The sequence below is a fragment of the Tursiops truncatus genome, chromosome X (assembly GCF_011762595.2).
Source record: "Tursiops truncatus isolate mTurTru1 chromosome X, mTurTru1.mat.Y, whole genome shotgun sequence".
NCBI lineage: Eukaryota > Metazoa > Chordata > Mammalia > Artiodactyla > Delphinidae > Tursiops > Tursiops truncatus.
Window position 1 is genome coordinate 37,018,568 of NC_047055.1, and position 22,811 is coordinate 37,041,378.

At 37.9% G+C, this 22,811-nt stretch overlaps 2 protein-coding genes across 3 annotated transcripts in view; one reads left to right on the forward strand and one right to left on the reverse strand.

The window, feature by feature from the left end:
- Positions 1 to 22,811, reverse strand: part of COL4A5 (collagen type IV alpha 5 chain) — a 218,474-nt gene that overhangs the window by 112,315 nt on the left and 83,348 nt on the right. For both annotated transcript variants that reach the window (XM_033849377.2, XM_019949549.3), the window contains exons 2-3: positions 10,016 to 10,075; positions 3,758 to 3,847 (exon numbers count right to left, since the gene is read on the reverse strand). In XM_033849377.2, the coding sequence (XP_033705268.1) occupies positions 3,758 to 3,847; positions 10,016 to 10,075 (150 nt within the window). The remainder of the gene's footprint in view (positions 1 to 3,757; positions 3,848 to 10,015; positions 10,076 to 22,811) is intronic.
- LOC109552481 (large ribosomal subunit protein eL39-like) lies at positions 2,866 to 3,203 on the forward strand. The gene has a single exon (XM_033849378.2). It carries the CDS (start codon positions 2,908 to 2,910, stop codon positions 3,061 to 3,063), a length of 156 nt encoding a protein of 51 aa, XP_033705269.1. The 5' UTR covers positions 2,866 to 2,907; the 3' UTR covers positions 3,064 to 3,203.

Consider the following 22,811-nt stretch of genomic DNA (forward strand, 5'->3'; position numbering starts at 1 on the left):
AGTTATGGTTTATACACACAATATAATACAATGCAGTTATAAAAAACGAGGAGGTTCCGTGTATACTGATATGGGATATCTACAATGTATGTCAAGTGAAAAACAAAGGTCAAACAATGTGTTGGATACCATTTTATAAACAAAGGGAGGTAAAAGTGTGTATGTGTGTATATGCATGTATGTGCATGTATATATTTGTATCTGCACACATATTCATAAAAAATTCTTGGGCATATTCACAAGAAAATAACGTAAGTGGATGCCCATTGGGAATATGTAGAACTCAGTGGCTAATGGACACAGTGGAAAGGAGATTTTTTTCATTGTATACCCTTTTTATGTTAATTTATTTTGAACAAAATGAATATATTATCTATTGAAAATCAATTAAATTTTATTTTTAAGAATAAAGAAATCCTTTGGCAATCTTTATATATACACTCCTATATATATTTGTTTTATATATATTTACTTTCATATATGAGTATACAGATTAAAGAATAATCCTACAAAATTTTTGACTTGGTATGTATGTTAACACATACACATATGCCCGAATACCCAATCACATAAAAAGTATAAATTCAGCTATGTTGGGGAGCATGAAGTCATACTGAAGATAGAAGCAGAAAGTGCTTCTAATTCAAAATCCCCAAAGTTTAGAAAGCAGTCAAACCTCCTCCTTTTATGGATATAGAAATGGAATCACAGCAAAAGACTGGATTGCTTTCTAAATTTAAACTGCATACAACCACACATTTAAAAATTATCATACTATTGTACAATAGTCCCAGTTAATGCTAAACTATTTCAAAAAATCTGATGTAGTTAGCTTTTATTTATTTATTTTTTTTATTTTTTTTTTTTTTTTGCGGTAAACGGGCCTCTCACTGCTGTGGTCTCTCCCGTTGAAGAGCACAGGCTCCAGACGCGCAGGCTCAGCGGCCATGGCTCACGGGCCCAGCCGCTCCGCGGCATGTGGGATCTTCCTGGATCGGGGCACGAACCCGTGTCCCCTGCATCGGCAGGCGGACTCTCAACCACTGCGCCACCAGGGAAGCTCTTTTTAATCTGACCTAAATCTTTATTAGACTTGCCACCTCTCACTGAGCATAGTGTGCAAGAAACTCAGCCCCAAATCCCAGGTAAACTCAGATACAAGAAATGTAACTTTATTTTTCTATGGTTCAACTTAATTTCTATTTCAAAGCACCCATTTCACTAAGATGGCTGAAACTTAACCTCAGTTAATTGGACTTCCCACCTCATTTTCACAAGCCTGTGCCTAAGCTATGAAGGGCTTAAGCAGTTCTGAGACGTTGAGGGGTGGGACAGTCTAGTCCAAGCTGGAATCCATTGAGATGTCCCATGCCAGCAGTCTACATGGACTGCTGCTGAGTTAGTGTTCAATTCTACCCACTTGACTCTTTCAGATCCTTCTGCTATTTCTGGGTGCACAAGAAACATTCTGCTATTTTGCACCTCATTGGACATAGGAAATTCTGTTGTATGGCCCATCTACTTAAATTTTATGCAGTCATTTAGAGTCTTGCCTTTTCCTCAGTGTAAAGTTCTACTCAGGAAATTTAGCACATGTCCCTTCTGCTCTTGAATCTAATAAAACTTCCTTGGTGTACTGCCACCTCCTCAGAGATCATGCTCAAGCCTACTCCCACAATCTATGCTATGGTATAGTTAAGTGTTAAAAAGTATTTGTGCGTTTAAATTAATTTTCCCCCTTTACTCAGAGGACTACTTGATGAGTATCCATTTGATTTCCTTAATGCTCTAATGACACGATGTACCACTATTCCATGAAATAAAATTAGGAAAAAAGGGTTTCTAAACCACTATTATTTTCCAGGAAAATGAACAGAACTGGCCCTTTCATATATCAGTTCATCAGTCAAAGAGCCATTAAAAAAAAAAAAAAAACAGAAGCTTTTCCCAATCTTAAAATTCACTATTATCTCTTCACATCCTATATCTTAACATGCATATAAGATGCTATCCTTGCTCGTGGTATAGGAGAAACTGCCCACACAGCAGTCAATGGGGAAAAGTATTCCCAACTGACAGGATAACAGCACCTTTGGATCTATGAGCCTGGGTACAGGAGAGGGAGAGTGTAAGGATATATTGTCTCCTTCTTTCTCTCCCACAGAATAGCCTGTGTGACTTCCACCTCACCAAATTCATTGATACACCTGTCTCAGATAGCTGCCGCCACTGTAAATTTGACAAACTGCTAGACATGTCTCTCACCACCCAACCCCATCTATTCCTGGCTTGGTAATGTTTGGAGCTTATGGTTACACTCACTCCTCCAGGCAGGCCTGATTGTCCTGCTTGGAATAATTTTGATCATGACCATGATCCACTGGAGCCTCAGATTAACTACCTATTTTTTGACATAACTCCTCAAGGCCTGACCCATTCAGGTCCATGTTGGAGTAACCTATGTTTCTCATTTGGGTCCTGAAAAATCAGGAAATGGAATCGAGGAATCTGGCTCCTGGCTAAAGACCTATGTGTGATTTTTCAGGCCCAACCATATGGTAAGCCTCATAGAGAAAAGCTGCCCATCCCACACCAGAATTAGTGCACAGCCAATGCATGTCAGTCTCTGAAGGGAATTGTAGTAAAGGAGTCAATCCCCCTGGCTGGTCATGCTCTTATGCATATCTGCACTGAAAGGCCTCTTTACGTGGAACCTTGGTGAAGACGTCTTCAGTCAAAGAGGGGGAACCTTGAGGACATTTTTTCTGTACTCTGACTCAGTAGTTCTCCACTCCTAGCCCTTCCCCCCTCCCTTCTTTCATCCCGCTGTCAGGTATACTAAAAAACAGCAGTTTTGCTCTTTTCTCTTGTCCTCCATTCTATCTGCGGCTGGATTTGATCATCGCCATGTCTTCTCACAAGACTTTCAGGATCAAGCGATTTCTGGCCAAGAAACAAAAGCAGAATCATCCCATTCCCCAATGGATTCGAATGAAAACTGGTAATAAAATCAGGTACAACTCTAAGAGAAGACATTGGAGAAGAACCAAGCTGGGTCTATAATGAGCCTCACATATGAATTCACACACATTATCAGAACATCACTAGTGTCTGGAACAGCTGCCTGTGTTTGATGCTCTCTCCTCTTGAGCTTTCCTCATCACTGCTCACTGTGTAGCTCTGTAATAAACATGTGAACCTTTTGTTGGAAACAACAACAACAAAAAAACCAAAACAGCAGTTTTTTGCTCCAAGCTCCCTGAGCAGTGAAACAATTCCCTGTGTCTGTGCTTATCCATTTCACCCTCACTGGCACTGTTCCATGAGGAATAATGGAAGAGTGGGGGAGTCCACGCTTTCTCTGGTTTATGTTTTGCTTATACACACTGTCACGGTTAAGTGACTAAAGCCTTGACTGTTACTTTCATGTTGGCTTGTTGTCTTAATCAGTACTCTGACACCTGGCAGTTAAGCTCTCTCCAGCTCAGCTGAGCTCCTGACAGGACTTAATTTTTGTTAAGGATCCCAATGACCACACACAATTAACAGCTTCCAAAAGCATTTGAATACAGCAGTAATATTCCGCTTTTTAAAAAAAAACAACAACAATGAAGTATAGATTCTTGGCCATTCTATTGTTTTATTTAAATATTAGTTTCTGGCTATAATTCAGTAACTTTTTAATTGATTTGACACCTGTCCCACATTAAGATGGCTTAATTCCTTTAGTATTACTGGTTGGTAATTTGGCACGTACCTTTTGTCCCCGAGGCCCTGGCGGCCCTTCTGGACCTGGAAATCCAGGCAAACCTGGATGGCCTTCCAAACCTGGAAATCCTCTCTCCCCCTGCAATTGAACAAGAATGAAAGATAAAGTCATTTGTGAATTTTCAAGCACAAACATCGTTGAGATTCAAAAACATCAAATGACTATCTAGAGAAGACTAAATTAATTTAATTATGCTAAGTTCAGAGTGTCCACTAACATGGAGAAACCTGTAAGATAGGAGTGGAAAGATACAAATCACTCTGAATTTATATCGTATTTGGTAATGTAATCTCTTGCTTTCTCGTAAAAGTAAAAAGCTTATCAGAAATGAAGTTTATATATACTGACATCAAGAATTTAACAGGGAAGATGGCAATAAATCCAGGAAAACAGGAATGAAGGGGTTACATGAAATAAGTATGGTGCAGGGATGAAGAAGTGCAAAAGGAAAACATCAGAGAAGATTTCAGGTTTGCTGTGGAGTACAGAGTTGCAGGATTATTCAGAATGGAAATTCATTTGCTGATTAGCGATGAGTTAGCTAGAAAAAGGCTCTATAACATCAAAATTTTTATATTTTTCTCTGACTGTAAAATCAACACAAAAAGGAATCAATGTTTGTTGTAGAGGAAAAGAAAAAACCACCAGCAATTGTGACTCAAGTCCCAGTTCTGACCACAGCACTTATCAACACCAGCACAGGAGGGCTGTCTACCTACTAGTGAGGGTCTACTAGGTCTACATCTTATCACCATCTATCAGGAAAGGCTGCCTGATGTGCATATCTATACAACCAGATAGGTGGGTGTTGCAGGGCGACCATGTATACTAATATACCATTAGATAGACACATTAGGGTTAGTTAACTTGCATACAGTCAATTTATATTAAGAGTGTGAACCCTAACATCTCTAGGGGATCCAGTCACAGAAAGCAAATTCATCACTGTTAAGTTTAAGAACCCTAAGGGCTCACAGCTCCGTGGCATGTGCTTCCAACTGCAGTGCTGCAAGCAGTTCCTCTACTTTCCTAAGGCTTGAAGGTGGAGTCTCCGGCCAGAGGCTCTGGACCTTGTTCTGGGAACCCTCTTCTCCCCAGATCCTATCCAGAGTGACAGCCTAGGCAGCACCTGAGAAAGAGAAAGCATCCATATCTACAAGGCAACTGACTAATGGGCCATTAGAAGCACTTACCCTTGGAGGTTAAGGTACAATAGACTTTCATTCATAACCCCAGTATGTGTGTGTATCTGTGTGTGTCTGTGTGTGTGTGGCAACAGGGGGTAAATACTAAGTTTAGCCTAGATAGCTTAGATGATCTTGTATTGAATAACTTCTTCTGTTGAAGCATCCTACAATAAATATAAGCCCTTTGAAAAGGCTACTTCTGATCAGTTTTCACTTATTACTTCAAAGCAAATGAAGCAAATGTTAGCCAGTTAAAGGTAGACCTAAACATTCCTGTAGCTTTGACAATAATTATTATTGACATATTACAGCATTTTCTCTCTATTTTCTATAAATATATCTCTTTATTGTTTTAATTGCTCATAGAATTATGATAATTTAGTATCCATCAATCTCAATGTCATTATTTTGAAGGAAATAGAACAAGAGAAGAAAAATAAAAGATTCAAAAATTTTAGAGCTGGATTGGCTCAAATCATTACATAGCCCATATTGGCAGAGCAGGTAGTAGAAATCTGACCACAAGTGCCAGACCACAAGTAAGCTAGAAGGAAAAAGACAATCCAGTTCGAGTATATTTCCATAAGTGGAAAACACAGCTACGTTTTGGGATCTCTGCTAGTATTTAAAGCATATCTCTGCCAAAACTCGAGAATAATGCTTGAAGAGAGCTATATTTTCTCAGAAGCAAAACTGCTACCCAGGCTATAGATATGAGAGGAATACACTAGAAACTGAAAGTAGAGAGTGCTAAAAAGCTTAACTGTGCTGGGATTATTAAAAACCATATACCTATACCAGATACTTGTCCCGAAATCTCACACTACAGTCAAACGATGCTGTAGTCCTATCTAGCTGACAGAGCAATATTATACCACAGAAGATAGAAGGGCAATTACTGGAAAGTAGCAAAAAGAATTGCAATAGCAATCCCCAGCCTTTGAAAGGTAGAAAGTTTCCTGCAGTAGAAGCTATAGAAGGCTTCCATGAGGAGAGGGTGCCAGGAGGGTCCTCTACCTAATTCCTAATACAGATGGCAGGGAAGGCTGACATTTGTTATGTGCCTACCCTTTGCTACTGGTTGTCAGGCAATTATTTAATCCTTACAGCTACCTAGATTTTACTGTAATTTTCTAACACTCACTAACACAGAAAATGGTGTAGAACATCTATTTCTGAAGGTCAAACTTTAAAAAAACCTGGTTTATGCTGCCTGCCCATATTTGAATAAAAAATCAGTCTTATTTTTCTTTATGGAATAATATTCTTCTCCCCCTGCCTGTCCTTTAAATATTGGTATTTCTCTGGAGGCCCTTTTTGACCCTTTCTCCCCCTTTCCCTGGGAAATCTCAAACATCAACACATTTTTCCCTAAAAACTGGGCTCACAGGGCCAACTATCTTAAACATCTCCACTTGAATATCACACAGATGTTAAAAAAGAAAAAGAAACAGGCTGGGACCTGGGACCCTTTGCTACAGTGTTGCAATGCTTGCACCTGGACACAGCTCTCCTGGAAGAACAACACGCAAAGAAACTATATGGGACTAAAAATAACTGCACGCATGTGCAGTTGGGGCAAATTCTGGACCCAAAAAGATACAAAAGATCAAAAAACCCAACTGCCACTTTTGAAGAGCCTGGAGCAAAAACAGGGTGTCAGGAGCAAAAGCAGGGTACTGAGCATGCCCCCTGCACACACCACCACCAGAGGGGTGGGCAAAACACCTAAGCCACCCCTCTGGCCCGATCCCTGGATGCACCCCTACTCCTGCTGCAGCAGGGGCCTCAGTAAAGCCTTGCCTTAAGAAAAAAAAAAATCCATGATGTATTTTCGTAAATGCTTTCTTTGCATCTGCTGAGATAGTTACATGGTAGGCTTATTTATGTTTAAAATTTGTATTTAGGGGGCTTCCCTGGTGGTGCAGTGGTTGAGAGTCCGCCTGCCGATGCAGGGGACGCGGGTTCGTGCCCCAGTACGGGAAGATCCCACGTGCCGCGGAGCGGCTAGGCCCGCGAGCCATGGCCGCTGAGCCTGCGCGTCCGGAGCCTGTGCTCCACAACGGGAGAGGCCACGACAGTGAGAGGCCCGCGTACCGCAAAAAAAAAAAAAAAAATTGTATTTAGTCTTTTAATATGGTGAATTATAATTTTGGTTTTCAAATGTTAAACCAACCATGCATTCCTTGCATAAACCCCACTTGGTAAGAACACATTATCCACTTTATATGCCATTGGATCTGATTTGCTAAAATTCTGTTCTTCATTTCTGCATCTATGTTAATGAGCTATAGTTTAATGATTTTTAAAATTTTATCCTTGTCCGGCTTGGGTATTAGGGCATATTTGTTTCATAAAATTAGTTGGACATCAGCCCGAATGCTTCCTGTAAGGAACGGCACCAAGAAACGGAGGAGAGCTTAAACAAGCTTTATTTGGGAACGCTCCCGGGCGAGGTTCACTGGTCCGAGAGAAAGGGGCCAGAGAAGTCGCGCCCGGGCGAGGGTTTGGGCAGCATTTATAGAGGAAGAAGGGAAAGGGGTGTGGTGAATCCGGGAGGGCGCAGGTTATTCCTTATTTGGTGGTCTTTCCGGGTATCCTGGCAATATCTGGTGCCGGTCGCATCAGTCTTGGGACCGTTAGTCCCGCCCCTCGAAAGGCGGGAAGGCTGGGCCGGGTGGAAAGTCCCCAGGTCAGTTCCTGGAACTGGGTGGTCCGGAAAGTCTCCAGGTCAGTTTCTGGAACTGGGTGGTCCAGAAAGTTTCGGTCTGATGCAACCTGTGAGTCTGATTGCGTTCCCTTGCCTCGGGCCAGTTGGCCTTACACTTCCATTTTCTAAGTTTATGCAAGATTGATATTGTCTCTTACATAAATGTTTCACATAATTCATCAGTGAAAACTTCTGGACTGGAATTTTTATGTGTGTGTGGGAAGAGTATGATAATTCAATTTCCTTAGTAGATATAGGGCTAGTCATATTTTGCTTCATTTAGTTACTTAGTTTTAGGTAACGTGTATTTCTCAAGTTATTTGTCCATCTTTCTTCAGTGTTCTTCATTCTGCTGTTAAAAGCCCACCTGGTAAACTGTTCTTTCTTATATTTTGCTTTTCAAATCTAGATTTCCCTCCTTTTTATTTCACAATTTCCAATGCTCTGTTGCGATTCTCTATCTGTTCACTCATTATTCACAGAGTTCCGTTTAAATAAACAAATATATTTATCCTATCTGCTTTAAATCTTTGTCTAAGAATTCTAACATCTGTGTTATTTCAGAGTTAGTTTTCATTGATTGGTCTTTTTCTTGACCATGGGTCGCTTTTACTTGTTACTTCACGTCTAGTAAGTTTTAATTGCATAGTGGACATTGTAGTTATTAATATGTACACATACTGGATTGTTTTATATTGTCTAAAAAGTATTGAACTTTTGTTTTAGGAAATAGCTAACTCAGCTGAACTAACACTTAAAACTCTGTTTTCCTTTCAATGGACAGCAGTTAAGTCTGTGTTCACTTATTGCAGGCTTCCAGCTGTTCCTTCTTGCTGGGTTGCATGAATCCTCCCCTATACATATAAAGTCCAGGGTCCAACCAAGTATTTGGGCTGCATTTACAAGCAGATTTTTGGTCTCTCCATTCTGTGACTCCCTCCATTCCAGCATATCTCCCATCATTTTCCAGCCATTCTGGCATCCTCAATGCTGTCCTGGAATTCTCAAGCCACTGAGACTTTGTTTTTCTGTCTGGGTTCTTGCCATCCTTTGCCCTGCAGACTGAAGCGCCCACCCAGGAGAAAAGGCACATAAGTGCAAACTTGCCCACTGTACTTCCCTTCTTTAAAAGACTCCTCTCTACTTTTTTCCTACTTTGGCCACTCTCCTGTACTATTAAATAGTTGTTATATTTTGTCCAGAGTGTTTACTTCTTATCTTAAGGAGAGTTAATCTGATAAAAGTCATTCCGCTAATATCAGAAATGAATCCCTCTTGGTGTTTTTACTGCTACAGAAAGTAGCTTTACTATAAAACTATTCCCCTCAAGCTAATGTTATTCAAATAAGCGTTCTGTATAACACTCTTCAATTATCATTAATAGGTGTTCCGTTAGAAGGAAGCAAAGTGGGTTAAATGGTTAAATAGAGCTTGGAAATACAGCACTGCAAAACAAACAAATAGGTTTCTTTACTCCAGGACTTTTAAACACCTTTAGTATGCTAGTGTACCTTTCTATATGCCTAAATGGAATATGCTCTTGAGATATTATCCCAAACTTTTTCATATATCATTAGTAATATTCAATAATTCATTCAAAAATATTCACTGAGCCCCAAAGAGTGAAGACTAGGGTATGATCACCTTCCTCCTAGTACAATTCCTTTTTGGCCACAATTCACTATCCCTTTTTAATCTTCTGTTTTCAATGTCAGTCACTGATTCATAGTGGCTAGGTTTATGTTATTTAATCATCACCAATACTTACTTTGTAATCATCATATCTATATAATAGGGATGCTGTTGTGGTTAAAGTGAGATGAAAACAGAGATAGACCATCCTTAACTTAAATGGATTAGATAAAAATACATGAAACACATGAAATTGTATGGTAACTAGCACAGATTAGTAGCCTGATAAATGTTTGGTTCCTTAAGAATTTTGCATTCTTTTGCCTATTAAGTCATTGACTGCAACAAGATTCATCAGAGGTTGGCAGACTACAGCTCTCATGCCAAATTCAGTCAGATCCCTGTTTTGTATAGTACAAGAGCCAATAATGTTTTTACACTATTAAAGGGCTACTTTTAAAAAGGGAGAAAATTATGTGACAGAGACCTTATGTGCCTCACAAAGGCTAAATTATTTACCATATGTATTTTTACAGAAAGTGTTTGCTGATCTCTGAGATATAGTCTAATCCTTAAAGCAATCTAAAATAAGCAGTAGAGTAAAATTCATTTTATTTAATTAGATGCTGAGGTACAAGCCCTGTTTTTTTTAAAAAAATATTAAAATCACGATTTTATTGGTTTTCCAAGTTTTTTAAGGCTCATCTCATATCTTACCTTTTCTCCTTTTATACCACTACAGTCACACTTTGATCCTGGAGAACACCCATAGCAAGCCTATAAGGAAGAGAAAAGGGGAGGAAAATCATTAAATATGAACCTGAAAACCAGACTCTGACTTATAGCTCAAATGAATTCAATAATCCAAACTTGTAAAACAACTACCAGAAAAACATCTGAAAGGATATATACAAAATTGCAAACAATGGTTACCTCTGGGGAATCTTTCATCTTTTATTGTATACATTTCTGTTTGAACTTTTCAAAATGAGCAAATACTTATAATTTTAATCTCCCATTGCAGAGCACAGGCTCCAAACACGCAGGCCCAGCGGCCATGGCTCACAGGCCCAGCCGCTCCGCGGCATGTGGGATCCTCCCGGACCGGGGCACAAACCCGTGTCCCCTGCATCGGCAGGCGGACTCTCAACCACTGCGCCACCAGGGAAGCCCAAAAAATGTCTTTTTATAAATGAAAAAGAAATCCATACAACTTCCCTGTAATATGATTTTCAGCTCTAAGGAACTCATTTTCTCTCCTAACATCACTTATAAGAGATTACCTCTCAATCTATATTAGCAAAGACCTCGGCAACTAGCCAAAGATGCCTGCTACTTAAAGTCCCTTGCTCTTCTGCATTCATGAGCATGAACTACATACTGTCTTTTACCACCTTTCTTTTCTTTGCTTCCGCTATTTCATCACTAGTAGCTCAGTCTCTAATAGCTCCAAGCTTTACCACAAAAGTTGTTCCCACAGCCTAGGTATCCTAAATAGCCACTCGTAACAACTTCATTCACTCATATGAGGAATTGAGGTACTAGAGCCAGAAAAATATACTCCTCCAAAATAAGAACCTGTAGGACAAGAAGACAATAGATGATGTCTGCCATCCAGAACTATCCTTTACTCTGGCATGAAGCTGAACTGCTTAGAAAAACAAATAGTAATTAGTTTAACATATGTAGATAGCTCAGCATTTATGTACAATAAGGGGTTACGCTTCTCATCAAATAAGAGAAATTTTTATGTGATGTAAATACCAAATAATGTTTATCAATGTTCAGCCATGGGAGACTATGAATTAAAATGTACGATAGCCTCCGTCCCATCATTCCGCGCTTTCCTTTACTCCAATCACTACCAGTGTACCTTCCCCAATCCTTAACGAACTACTAACCTTGTCCTTCCGGTTAGAAATCCTAACCCACTCAGTTGCAACTCGAAGTCACCCTCATACTGAAACTCCTTTTCCTGATTATAACAGCAAACTACAGGGGCTTGATGTTGGGGGAAATTTCTCATGCACATTGCAAAAGACTGTTCCAATAACAGATGTGAACTTGACATTTCTAATTGAAACAGTTATATAGCCACTATTTATTATACATAGGTGATTAGGTTATATACTCTGCTTTTAGTACTATATGCCAGCTACATTAAGAGTTAAATAGATTTATTTTCATTTTTTTAACATCTTTATTGGAGTATAATTGATTTACAAAGGTGTGTTAGTTTCTGCTTTATAACAAAGTGAATTAGCTATACATATACCTGTATCCCCATATCTCCTCCCTCTTGCATCTCCCTCCCACCCTCCCTATCCCACCCCTCTAGGTGGACACAAAGCACTGAGCTGATCTCCCTGTGCCATGCGGCTGTTTCCCACCAGCTATTTTACATTTGGTAGTGTATATATGTCCATGCCACTCTCATACTTTGTCCTAGCTTACACTTCACCCTCCCCGTGTCCTCAAGTTCATTCTCTATGTCTGCGTCTTTATTCCTGTCCTACCCCTAGGTTCTTCAGAACCTTTTTTTTTTTTTTTAGATTCCATATATATGTGTTAGCATACGGTATTTTTTTTTCTCTTTCTGACTTACTTCACTCTGTATGACAGTCTCTAGGTCCATCCACCTCACTACAAATAACTCAATTTTGTTTCTTTTTATGGCTGAGAAATATTCCATGGTATATATGTGCCACATCTTCTTTATCCATTCATCTGTCGATGGGCACTTAGGTTTCTTCCATGTCCTGGCTATTGTAAAAAGAGCTGGAATGCACATTGTGGTACATGACACTTTTTGAATTATGGTTTTCTCAGGGTATACGCCTAGTAGTGGGATTGCTGGGTTGTATGGAAGTTCTATTTTTAAGGAACCTCCTTACTGTTCTCCATAGTGGCTGTATCAATTTACATTCCCACCAACAGTGCAAGAGGATTCCCTTTTCTCCACACCCTCTCCAGCATTTATTGTTTGTAGATTTTTTGATGATGGCCATTAGGACCAGTGTGAGGTGATACCTCATTGTAGTTTTGATTTGCATTTCTGTAATGATTAGTGATGTTGGGCATCCTTTCCTTTGTTTGTTGGCAATCTATATAACTTCTTTGCAAAAATGTCTATTTAGGTTTTCTGCTCATTTTTAATTGGGTTGTTTTTTTGATAATAAGCTCCATGAGCTGCTTGTATATTTGGAGATTAATCCTTTGACAGTTGTTTCGTTTGCAAACATTTTCTCCAATTCTGAGGGTTGTCTTTTCGTCTTGTTTATGGTTTCCTTCGCTGTGCAAAAGCTTTTAAGTTTCATTAGGTCCCATTTGTTCATTTTTGTTTTTATTTCCATTACTCTAGGAGGTGGGTCAAAAAGGATCTTGCTGTGATTTATGTCATAGAGTGTTCTGCCTATGTTTTCCTCTAAGAGATTGGTAGTTTCTGGCCTTACATTTAGGTCTTTAATCCATTTTGAGTTTATTTTTGTGTATGGTGTTAGGGAGTGTTCTAATCTCATTCGTTTACATGTAGCTGTCCAGTTTTCCTAGCACCACTTATTGAAGAGGCTATCTTTTCTCCGTTTTATTATCTTGCCTCCTTTATCAAAACTAAGGTGACCATATGTGCGTAGATTTATCTCTGGGCTTTCTATCCTGTTCCATTGATCTATATTTCTGTTTTTGTGCCAGTACCATACTGTCTTGATTACTGTAGCTTTGTAGTATATAGTCTGAAGTCAGGGAGTCTGATTCCTCCAGTCCTGTTTTTCTTTCTCAAGATTGCTTTGGCTATTCAGGGTGTTTTGTATTTCCATATAAATTGTGAAATTTTTTGTTAGAGTTCTATGAAAAATGCCATTGGTAGTTTGATAGGGAGTGCACTGAATCTGTAGATTGCTTTGGGTAGTAGAGTCATTTTCACAATGTTGAATCTTCCAATCCAAGAACATGGTATATCTCTCCATCTGTTTGTATCACCTTTAATTTCTTTTATCAGTGTCTTATAGTTTTCTGCATAAAAGTCTTTTGTCTATTTAGATAGGATTATTCCTAGGTATTTTATTCCTTTTTTTGCAATGGTAAATGGGAGTGTTTCCTTAGTTTCTCTTTAAGATTTTTCATCATTAGTGTACAGGAATGCAAGAGATTTCTGTGCATTAATTTTGTATTCTGCCACTTTGCCAAATTCATTGATCAGCTCTAGTAATTTTCTGGTAGCATCTTCAGGATTCTCTATGTATAGTATCATGTCATCTGCAAACAGTGAGAGTTTTACTTCTTCTTTCCTGTTTGGATCCCTTTTATTTCTTTTTCTGCTCAGATTGCTGTGGTTAAAACTTTCAAAACTATGTTGAATAATAGCGGTGAGAGTGGGCAACCATGTCTTGTTCCTGATCTTAGTGGAAATGGTTTCAGTTTTTCACCATTGAGAATGATGTTAGCTGTGGGTTTGTCATATATGGCCTTTATTACGTTGAGGTAAGTTCTCTCTATGCCTACTTTCCGGAGAGTTTTTATCATAAATGGGTATTTAATTTTGTCAAAAGATTTTCTGCATCTATTGAGATGATCATATGGTTTTCCTTCTTCAGTTTGTTAATATGATGTATCACATTGATTGATTGCTGTATATTGAAGAATCCTTGCATTCCTGGGATAAACCCCACTTTATCGTGATGGATGACACTTTTAATGTGCTTCTGGATTCTGTTTGCTAGTATTTTGTTGAGGATTTTTACATCTATGTTCATCAGTGTTATTGGCCTGTAGTTTTCTTTTTCTGTGACAACTCTGTCTGGTTTTGGTATCAGGGTGATGGTGGCCTCGTAGAGTGAGTTTGGCAGTGTTCCTCCCTCTGCTATATTTTGAAAGAGTTTGAGAAGGATAGGTGTTAGCTCTTCTCTAAATGTTTGACAGAATTCACCTCTGAAGCCATCTGGTCTTGGAATTTTGTTAGTTGGAAGATGTTTAATCACAGTCTCAATTTCAGTGCTTGTGATTGGTCAGTTTATATTTTCTATTTCTTCCTGGTTCGGTCCCAGAAGGTTGTGCTTTTCTAAGAATTTGTCCATTTCTTTCAGGATGTCCATTTTATTGGCATATATTGCTTGTAGTAATCTCTCATGATCCTTTGTATTTCTGCAGTGTCAGTTGTTAATTATCCTTTTTCATTTCTAATTCTATTGATTTGAGTCTTCTCTCTTTTTTCCTTGATGAGCCTGGCTAACGATTTATCCATTTGTTTATCTTTTTTTTTAAGTAGACATATCAGTCTGGATACCTAACTCCATTATTGGGGTATCGTTTCCCTATGCCGTTATTTTGTAGTATATATCTTAGAACACATGAATCAGAATCACCTAGAGATGTTTATTAAAATTTCAGATTCTGATAGCCAACTTCAGACTATACTACAAAGCTACAGTAATCAAGACAGCATGGTACTGGCACAAAAACAGAAATATAGATCAATGGAACAGGATAAAAAACCCAGAGATAAACCTACGCACATAGGGTCACCTTATCTTTGATAAAGGAGGCAAGAATATACAATGGAGGAAAGACAGCCTCTTCAATAAATGGTGCTGGGAAAACTGGATAGCTACATGTAAAAGAATGAAATTAGAACACTCCCTAACACCATACACAAAAATAAACTCAAAATGAATTAAAGACCTAAATGTAAGGCCAGACACTATCAAACTCTTAGAGGAAAACAAAGGCAGAACACTCTATGACATAAATCACAGTAAGATCCTTTTTGATCCACCTCTTAGGGAAATGGATGAAAAATAAATAAATAAACAAATGGGACCTAGTGAAACTTAAAAGCTTTTGCCCAGTAAAGGAAACCATAAACAAGACGAAAGGACAACCCTTATTTTGGGAGAAAATATTTGCCAATGAATCAACTGGCAAAGGATTAATCTCCAAAATTTACAAGCAGCTCATACAGCTCAAAATCAAAAAACCCAATCCAAAAATGGGCCGAAGACCTAAATACACATTTCTTCAAAGAAGATACATAGATTACCAATAAACACATGAAAGGATGCTCAACATCACTAATCAGTAGAGAAATGCAAATCAAAACTACAATGAGATATCACCTCACACCAGTCAGAATGGCCATCATCAAAAAATCTACAAAAAATAAATGTTGGAGAGGGTGTGGAGAAAAGGGAACCCTCTTGCACTGTTGGTGGGAATGTAAATTGATACAGCCACTATGGAGAACAGTACGGAGGTTCCTAAAAAACTAAAAATAGAACTTCCATACAACCCAGCAATCCCACAACTGGGCATATACCCTGAGAAAACCATAATTCAAAAAGAGTCATGTACCACAATGTTCATTGCAGCTCTATTTACAATAGCCAGGACTTGGAAGCAACCTAAGTGTCCATCGACAGATGAATGGATAAAGTTGTGTCACATATATACAATGGAATATTACTCAGCCATAAAAAGAAATGAAATTGAGTTATTTGTAGTGAGGTGGATGGACCTAGAGTCCGTCATACAGAATGAAGTCAGAAAGTGAAAAACAAATACCGTATGCTAACACATATATATGGAATCTAAAAAAAAAAAAAAAGGTTCTGAAGAACCTAGGGGCAGGACAGGAATAAAGACACAGACACAGAGAATGGGCTTGAGGACACAGGGAGGGGGAAGGGTAAACTGGGACGAAGTGAGGAAGTGGCATGGACATATATGTACTACCAAAATAGATATCTAGTAGGAAGCAGCCGCATAGCACAGGGAGACCATCTCGTTGCTTTGTGTCCACCTAAAGGGGTGGGATAGGGAGGTTGGGAGGGAGACACATGAGGGAGGAGATATAGGGATATATGTATACATGTAGCTGATTCACTTTGTTATACAATAGCAACTAACACAACATTGTAAAGCAGTTATACTCCAATAAAGATGTTAAAAAAATACCATATGCATACAATATAATACTATGCCGTATCATCACACAAGGGCTACTCTCACAAGTCTCATAAACTCTTAGAAGATAGTAATTTAAGATTTCAATACGTAAGTCATCTTTGACTTGCCTACTCTTAACACAAAACCTCCATTTTGGGGGATGGAGTGGGCACAGAGTCGCCATTCTTTAACAGTCCAAGGGTAAAAATTTATGTATCTTTTGTTACATCCCTTCATTTGATATCCTGACACAATCCATAAACAGATCTATTTCTTCTGAATAAATGCTATCAATGAAAGAATGTCAGTAGAGTTGAAGGAGGTCTTAGAAATTACCTAATATATCTCCCTCATTTTAAATATAAAGAAATGGACGGCGAAAGACAGCGCCAGAGCTAGAATTAGTTTCTTGACTTTTTCAATATTCCAAACTGATTCCCATATACTTTCAAATTCTGAGCAAAAGCCAGTATGTCTTGCCAGATTTTTTATGAAGAGGAAACATTTTCTCACTATCATAAATGTATTTCTTTAAAAATCAAATTATAGATGAACCTATTAATCAGTTTGAAAGCCTTTTAACCAAAGCAGCACCTGCCACTTCCTACAAATCTAGAACTAAAAAATACATGGAGACTCATTAAAAATTTGATGACTACAACATGTGATTCACCAATACTAACATAGGTAATGAGTTTCCTTGATTAAAAACATTACAATTTTTAAGATAACTAAAGAAAAAGACACACTCATTTGGTTTTCAAGATTCTATTTTCTTTTTCCAACAGGGATGGAAGAATGTTGGGGAAAGGAGGCGGTGGCCTAAACCTTAGTTTATGTGTTTATGCTCATAAACTAAGGTTGGTCAAAGTGAACCCAAATATTTAAAGATATCAAGTATCAGACAGTGGAGCTCTTCTGGCATCTAGTCTGGACAAATTACCAAATGCTTTATTACCAGAAGTACTTTAACCTTAAAAATCCACAAACAAGTTACTCACATTAGCTTTAGTGATTTTACATTTAGGGTGGAGAAGCTATACCTATTTTGGGCAAATTTTATTATTTCCAAGTATTATTGAATACCATTTGGAAATACGTGAAATGGAGGAACTTTTAAAAAAATTAGGTTACTAGATACTTTTAATGGTGTTTGTATAAATGGGATTTTTACATTAGAAAATTACCCTAAATCAGAATGGCATTTGTTGAGAGAAGATTCTATGATTGGCAGATAGGAAGAAAAACCAAGTGTAAGCTACCTTAATCAAGAGCAACTTTCTCCCCAGTTTTAGGTACCAGTAACCATAAATTGAATTTGAGAAGTTTTTATTGAGTCTGGCTCTGTACAAATTAATATGGAGTGTAGGGAGATTATTAAATATCTTATCTCTCTAGAAAATTTTATAACCTAAAAAGAGGAATTAGAGAAATAAGCAAATTAGTATTTATTAGACAGAGTAAGATAAATGACACAAGATGAACATAAAGTATTATGAACACTGAAAAAAGAAAAAAATGCTTAGAAAACTGGTAACACACACAAAATATTTTTTTTCATACGTTAAATTCATACGTAGATTTTTCCCTAGCAAGAATTTCCAAAGTTTTTAAGTGGTACAAGCAATATTTGAAGGAAATAAGTATCTATAAGCATATTCATGATCTAACTTTGAAAATAAACACAAGTAAGGATCACATCACAGAATTAGCAGCTTTCCAATTCTTAGCTTTGTATGATCTATGATATCCACCTAAAACATTTCTAGCCATCCAGCCTCACCTAGTTAACACCTCTAGTGATGAACTCATAATGCAGCCCATAGTACTAAGGTTTAAGACACTTGTGCAGTAAGAGATTTAATCTGCTTAAGTCTCTTACAAAGAAAATTCAACAATGGGAACTCAAGCAAGTAACAGATTAAAATCACTTTAAAATGAGATCAACCCAATGAATCACTTAATAAAGCTGTAATATAAGCAGAAGAAGAAACATTTAATTTCCCTACTCAAACTAAAAGCGGTTATTTTACCTTGTGGGTAGAAGGAGATGGACAGTGCTTACACATAAATTGTTCCTGCTGGAATTATTATTCATTTTTAATATGAAAACTTCGTATGAAAATCTGGTGATATATACATTTTCAGCAGTAAAACGAAACATACATTCTTTTTACATCTCCGGACGCGCAGGCTCAGCGGCCATGGCTCACGGGCCCAGGCGCTCCGCGGCATGTGGGATCCTCCCGGACCCGGGGCACGAACCCGCGTCCCCTGCATCGGCAGGCGGACTCTCAACCACTGCGCCACCAGGGAAGCCCCAAAACGTACATTCTTAAGTGATACTATCATATCCAACCTGCCACTAAGGGATTATAAGCCTGAGATAAATGTATTGAAGATTTTAGGGTGAAAGGGTTGTAGAATAATAAAAATGATAACCAACATTTTAATAGCCCTTTACAATTTACAAATGATATGATATATATCACATTTGGTCGTCTCAGTAATATTGCTGGGATGTATGCAGCTATACTTACCTATGGTATCACATGTAGAAATGGGGATTTAGAGAGCTTAAATGACTTGATATAGGACCACACAGTAAGCTAATACTTACACTCAGGTTTTTGTCTTTTGCCTCCAAATGCTATGTTCCTTCCACTACTAACTCTGGAAGAAAGTATCCAAAATTTCCAATTAAAAATCAGTGGTCCAGAATGATGGAATTACAAACATGAGTAATATAATAAAATCATTGGATTTTATGTTATAATTTACTTCTGGACATTATGAAAACTTCCAACAGCATTTAAAATGACTTACTTTCAGATAAATGAGTTAACCACAACTATGGGTTCACTGAGAAAAGAAAATTGAGAAGTAAAATAAACCTTGATTTTGTAGCAAGAAGATTTTTATAGACTGGCTATTGAAAGCACTGTGGCTTTCCATTCTACCAGGCCTGTACAGACATCCTGAGTTTCAACATCTTTCTTAGGATTTCAGTAAAGCGGTTCCATTAATGTAAAGAGGTTATAGCACAAGTTGAACTTATCTGAGTTATTTGTGGCCTTGGAAGAGTTCTAACATTACAGATAAAAGAAACAAGCAGAAAGACCACAGTACCATGATAATAAGAATAAAAACTTCAGAGTTCTGCTGAGCATAAATATGTCTGGAATGTCTCCTATGAAGCAGTCAAAACCTGTATTCTAAGTGCATTTAAGATAAAGACACAGACCTACTAGAGAATGGACTTGATGATATGGGGAGGGGGAAGGGTAAGCTGGGACAAAGTGAGAGAGTGGCATGGACACATATACACTACCAAACGTAAAATAGCTAGCTAGTGGGAAGCAGCCGCATAGCACAGGGAGATCAGCTGGGTGCTTTGTGTCCACCTAGAGGGGTGGGATAGGGAGGGTGGGAGGGAGGGAGACGCAAGAGGGAAGAGATATGCGAACATATGTATATGTATAACTGATTCACTTTGTTATGAAGCAGAAACGAACACACCATTGTAAAGTAATTATACTCCAATAAAGATGTTAAAAACCAAAAAAGACTCAGTGCATCCAATTCTAGGGCCCTATGCCAGTGTAAAAATGCACTAATATACCCTAGGCCTCCCTGTTGGCTGCTGGCAGGAAGGTAAGAAGCAGAAATTGTTTTTTGCCCTTACACTGAGTAGACCAACATTTCCTGTGCATTTCTAACAGAATTACTGGCTGATCACCGCAGCAGCTGGTATTCATGGTAGGAGGAGCTAATATGATCTTTATTTCACAGGCAGCAAAGCAGGAAACCCTGCTACCACTTTCAGTAAAGCAAGTGTTCTGCATGAAAACCTCCATGGTATTTTCCAACACAAACAGAAATCAGAAAACCCTAGTTTAGTACAATCACAAAAAGCAGGCATGCTTCAGTTCTGGCTGTTTCATTTATAATCAGCAAGGAAAAAAAGCAATGCCTTCTTAATAGTGTTCTTGATTTTGGGACACTGATTACATAAAGTCACATATCAAAGGTGAGAAGCAGTATACCACCGTCACCGCTGCCACCCCTCCCAAATCACAAAAGCTCTAGCTCCATCTAATAGGCTGGTAATTGTCAAGTCAATATTTAGAAAACTTACAACTTCCTCTAACATTAAAGCTGGCAGTACTTTTTCAATATTTGTCACTCAGAGTATTTACAAAGTAGCTTCAATTTATATACTACTCAAAATCTATTGTCACTTTGTGCTCTTGTCATGACAAAAATCTGTCTTTACTTAGCCCTGTCTTAGAGAGATCGGTGGAAGTGTAGGTGAGAGAGATGATTGGACAAACAGATCTGGAAGATGAAGACAGAAAATCCTTTACAGGCAGAAAGAGTCCACACATACCCTACATACACAGAGCCAATCTATGAGCTTTTATTTTAATAAAAATTGCAACAACCTTGCAATTTGCTATTTAATCAAGTTTGTTAACATGATATCGTACCTGATTTCCATCATCAGTCCATTTCTTAGGAACAAATACTACTGTTGGGTGAAAAGCTTTAAGAACCATACATAAACTAGCAAAACAATTTTAGAAATCAAAGTCTACCTGGCTAGTCATCTATAAGTATAATTGAAGGCAAAGCTGAATTTGAAACAAAAAGAATAAATACTACATAACAGAAAATCATAAAAAGAAATTCAAATGGTACATCTGGTAGAAGAAGAGCTACACATATGTGAGTAGACAAAATCAGAACAGAACGTACACTATCTTGACTTGTGGCTAGATGTTTGAAAACGGAATTTCTCCTTATTCTTGAGGGAATACCGACCACATTCCTAGTTAGTTACTAACCCTCTGTAATATGTAGACACACCACGAGATGGGTTGTATTCAATTCTATAAACATTTATTGCATGAGTTACTATCTCAGAAAGCAATGATAACGGCTGAGGATGGGGAAAGATGGCACAAAGGTGAATACAGTACACAAAATCTGCCTTCGAACACCTGGCAATTTAGTTGGAGAGACACACAGGCCAATCAATTATTATAATATAATAAAACAACAATAAAATAAAACAACAAAAACAATTTATTATAATATAATAACAATATAATATAATAAAAACAATTTTATAATATAATAAAAACAATAAAATACAAAAAAAATAATATAATAAAAACAATAAAAACAATAAAAACAATATTATAATATAATAAAAACAATGATGGAAGTATAAAACAAAGTGCTATGTGAGAAAAGATAAAGGATTAATTCTAATTAGGAAAAAGTCATGACAAAAGAACAAATCAACAGGCATTTTCTATAGCAGATTTTAAGGGAAAATAATGCGGACAACTATTCACAGAACTTCTCTGTGCAAAACAGTAGCCACGGGCTTCCCTGGTGGCGCAGTGGTTGAGAGTCCGCCTGCCGATGCAGGGGACACGGGTTCGTGCCCCGGTCCGGGAGGATCCCACATGCCGCGGAGCGGCTGGGCCCGTGAGCCATGGCCGCTGAGCCTGCGCGTCCAGAGCCTGTGCTCCGCAACGGGAGAAGCCACAACAGTGAGAGGCCCGCGTACCGCAAAAAAAAAAAAAAACCAGTAGCCACTAGCCACCTATGCCTAATGAACACTTGAAATATGGCTAGTCCAAAGTGAAATGTGCTATAAATGTAAAATATACACCAGCTTTCAAAGAGTATAAATATCTCACTAATAAATTATATATTACATGATGAAATGATAACATTTTTAGATATAGTGAGTTAAACATGTTATGAAGGTTCATTTCACCAGTTTTTTATGCTTTTTTAAGGTCATTTGTAGAAAAATTTAAATTATGGGTCACATGCCTTATACTTCAATTCAATAAAGCTGATCTAGAAAACAAAAATGACAATTGTGATCGTTACTGGCGAGATATATTTGGGCTATAAGACAGAACCAAGAAAAAAGAATAATGAAGAGTGGGTGGGAAAAACTATCTTATAATAAGAGGAAATATTAAAAACATGATAATGAATAAACAAAAACACCTTCTCATCACCTGGGTAATACAAAAATTTCTGTGCAGCTTCCTTTTCTGTTACAATGGTAGTCCTAAATCTGATTGCCTTGTCCCCAATCCAGACCAATTAAATCTAATGTGCACCCAAGGCTGAGAACCACTAAGTTTAAAAAATTGGGAAGACTCAGTCTTCAAAAGGTGGTTGAAATCAGATTATTTCCAACCAAAGCATTCTGCTCTTTAAGGCTGAAGAGCACAGTTGAGGTGATTGACATTTGGCAGTAAAAGGAACCTAAGGAAGAAAAACTGTAATGTCAGATTGGGGTTGTTAATAGTAAGGGAAGAGAGGCTGAGCTCAGTCAACCGCAGACCCTGTAAGCTAAAAAGCAGATTTCTGAAAGTTCAAAATTATAACTGTGATTTCATGACCAAAGACTCTAATAGCATAGTGATTATGGGCAATCCTAAAAAGTAAAATTCTATCATACAAGTACGAGAATTCAATGACAAAGAAAATAGAGCCATATGAATAAACCCGAGGTACAACACAGGGAACACTCTGACTA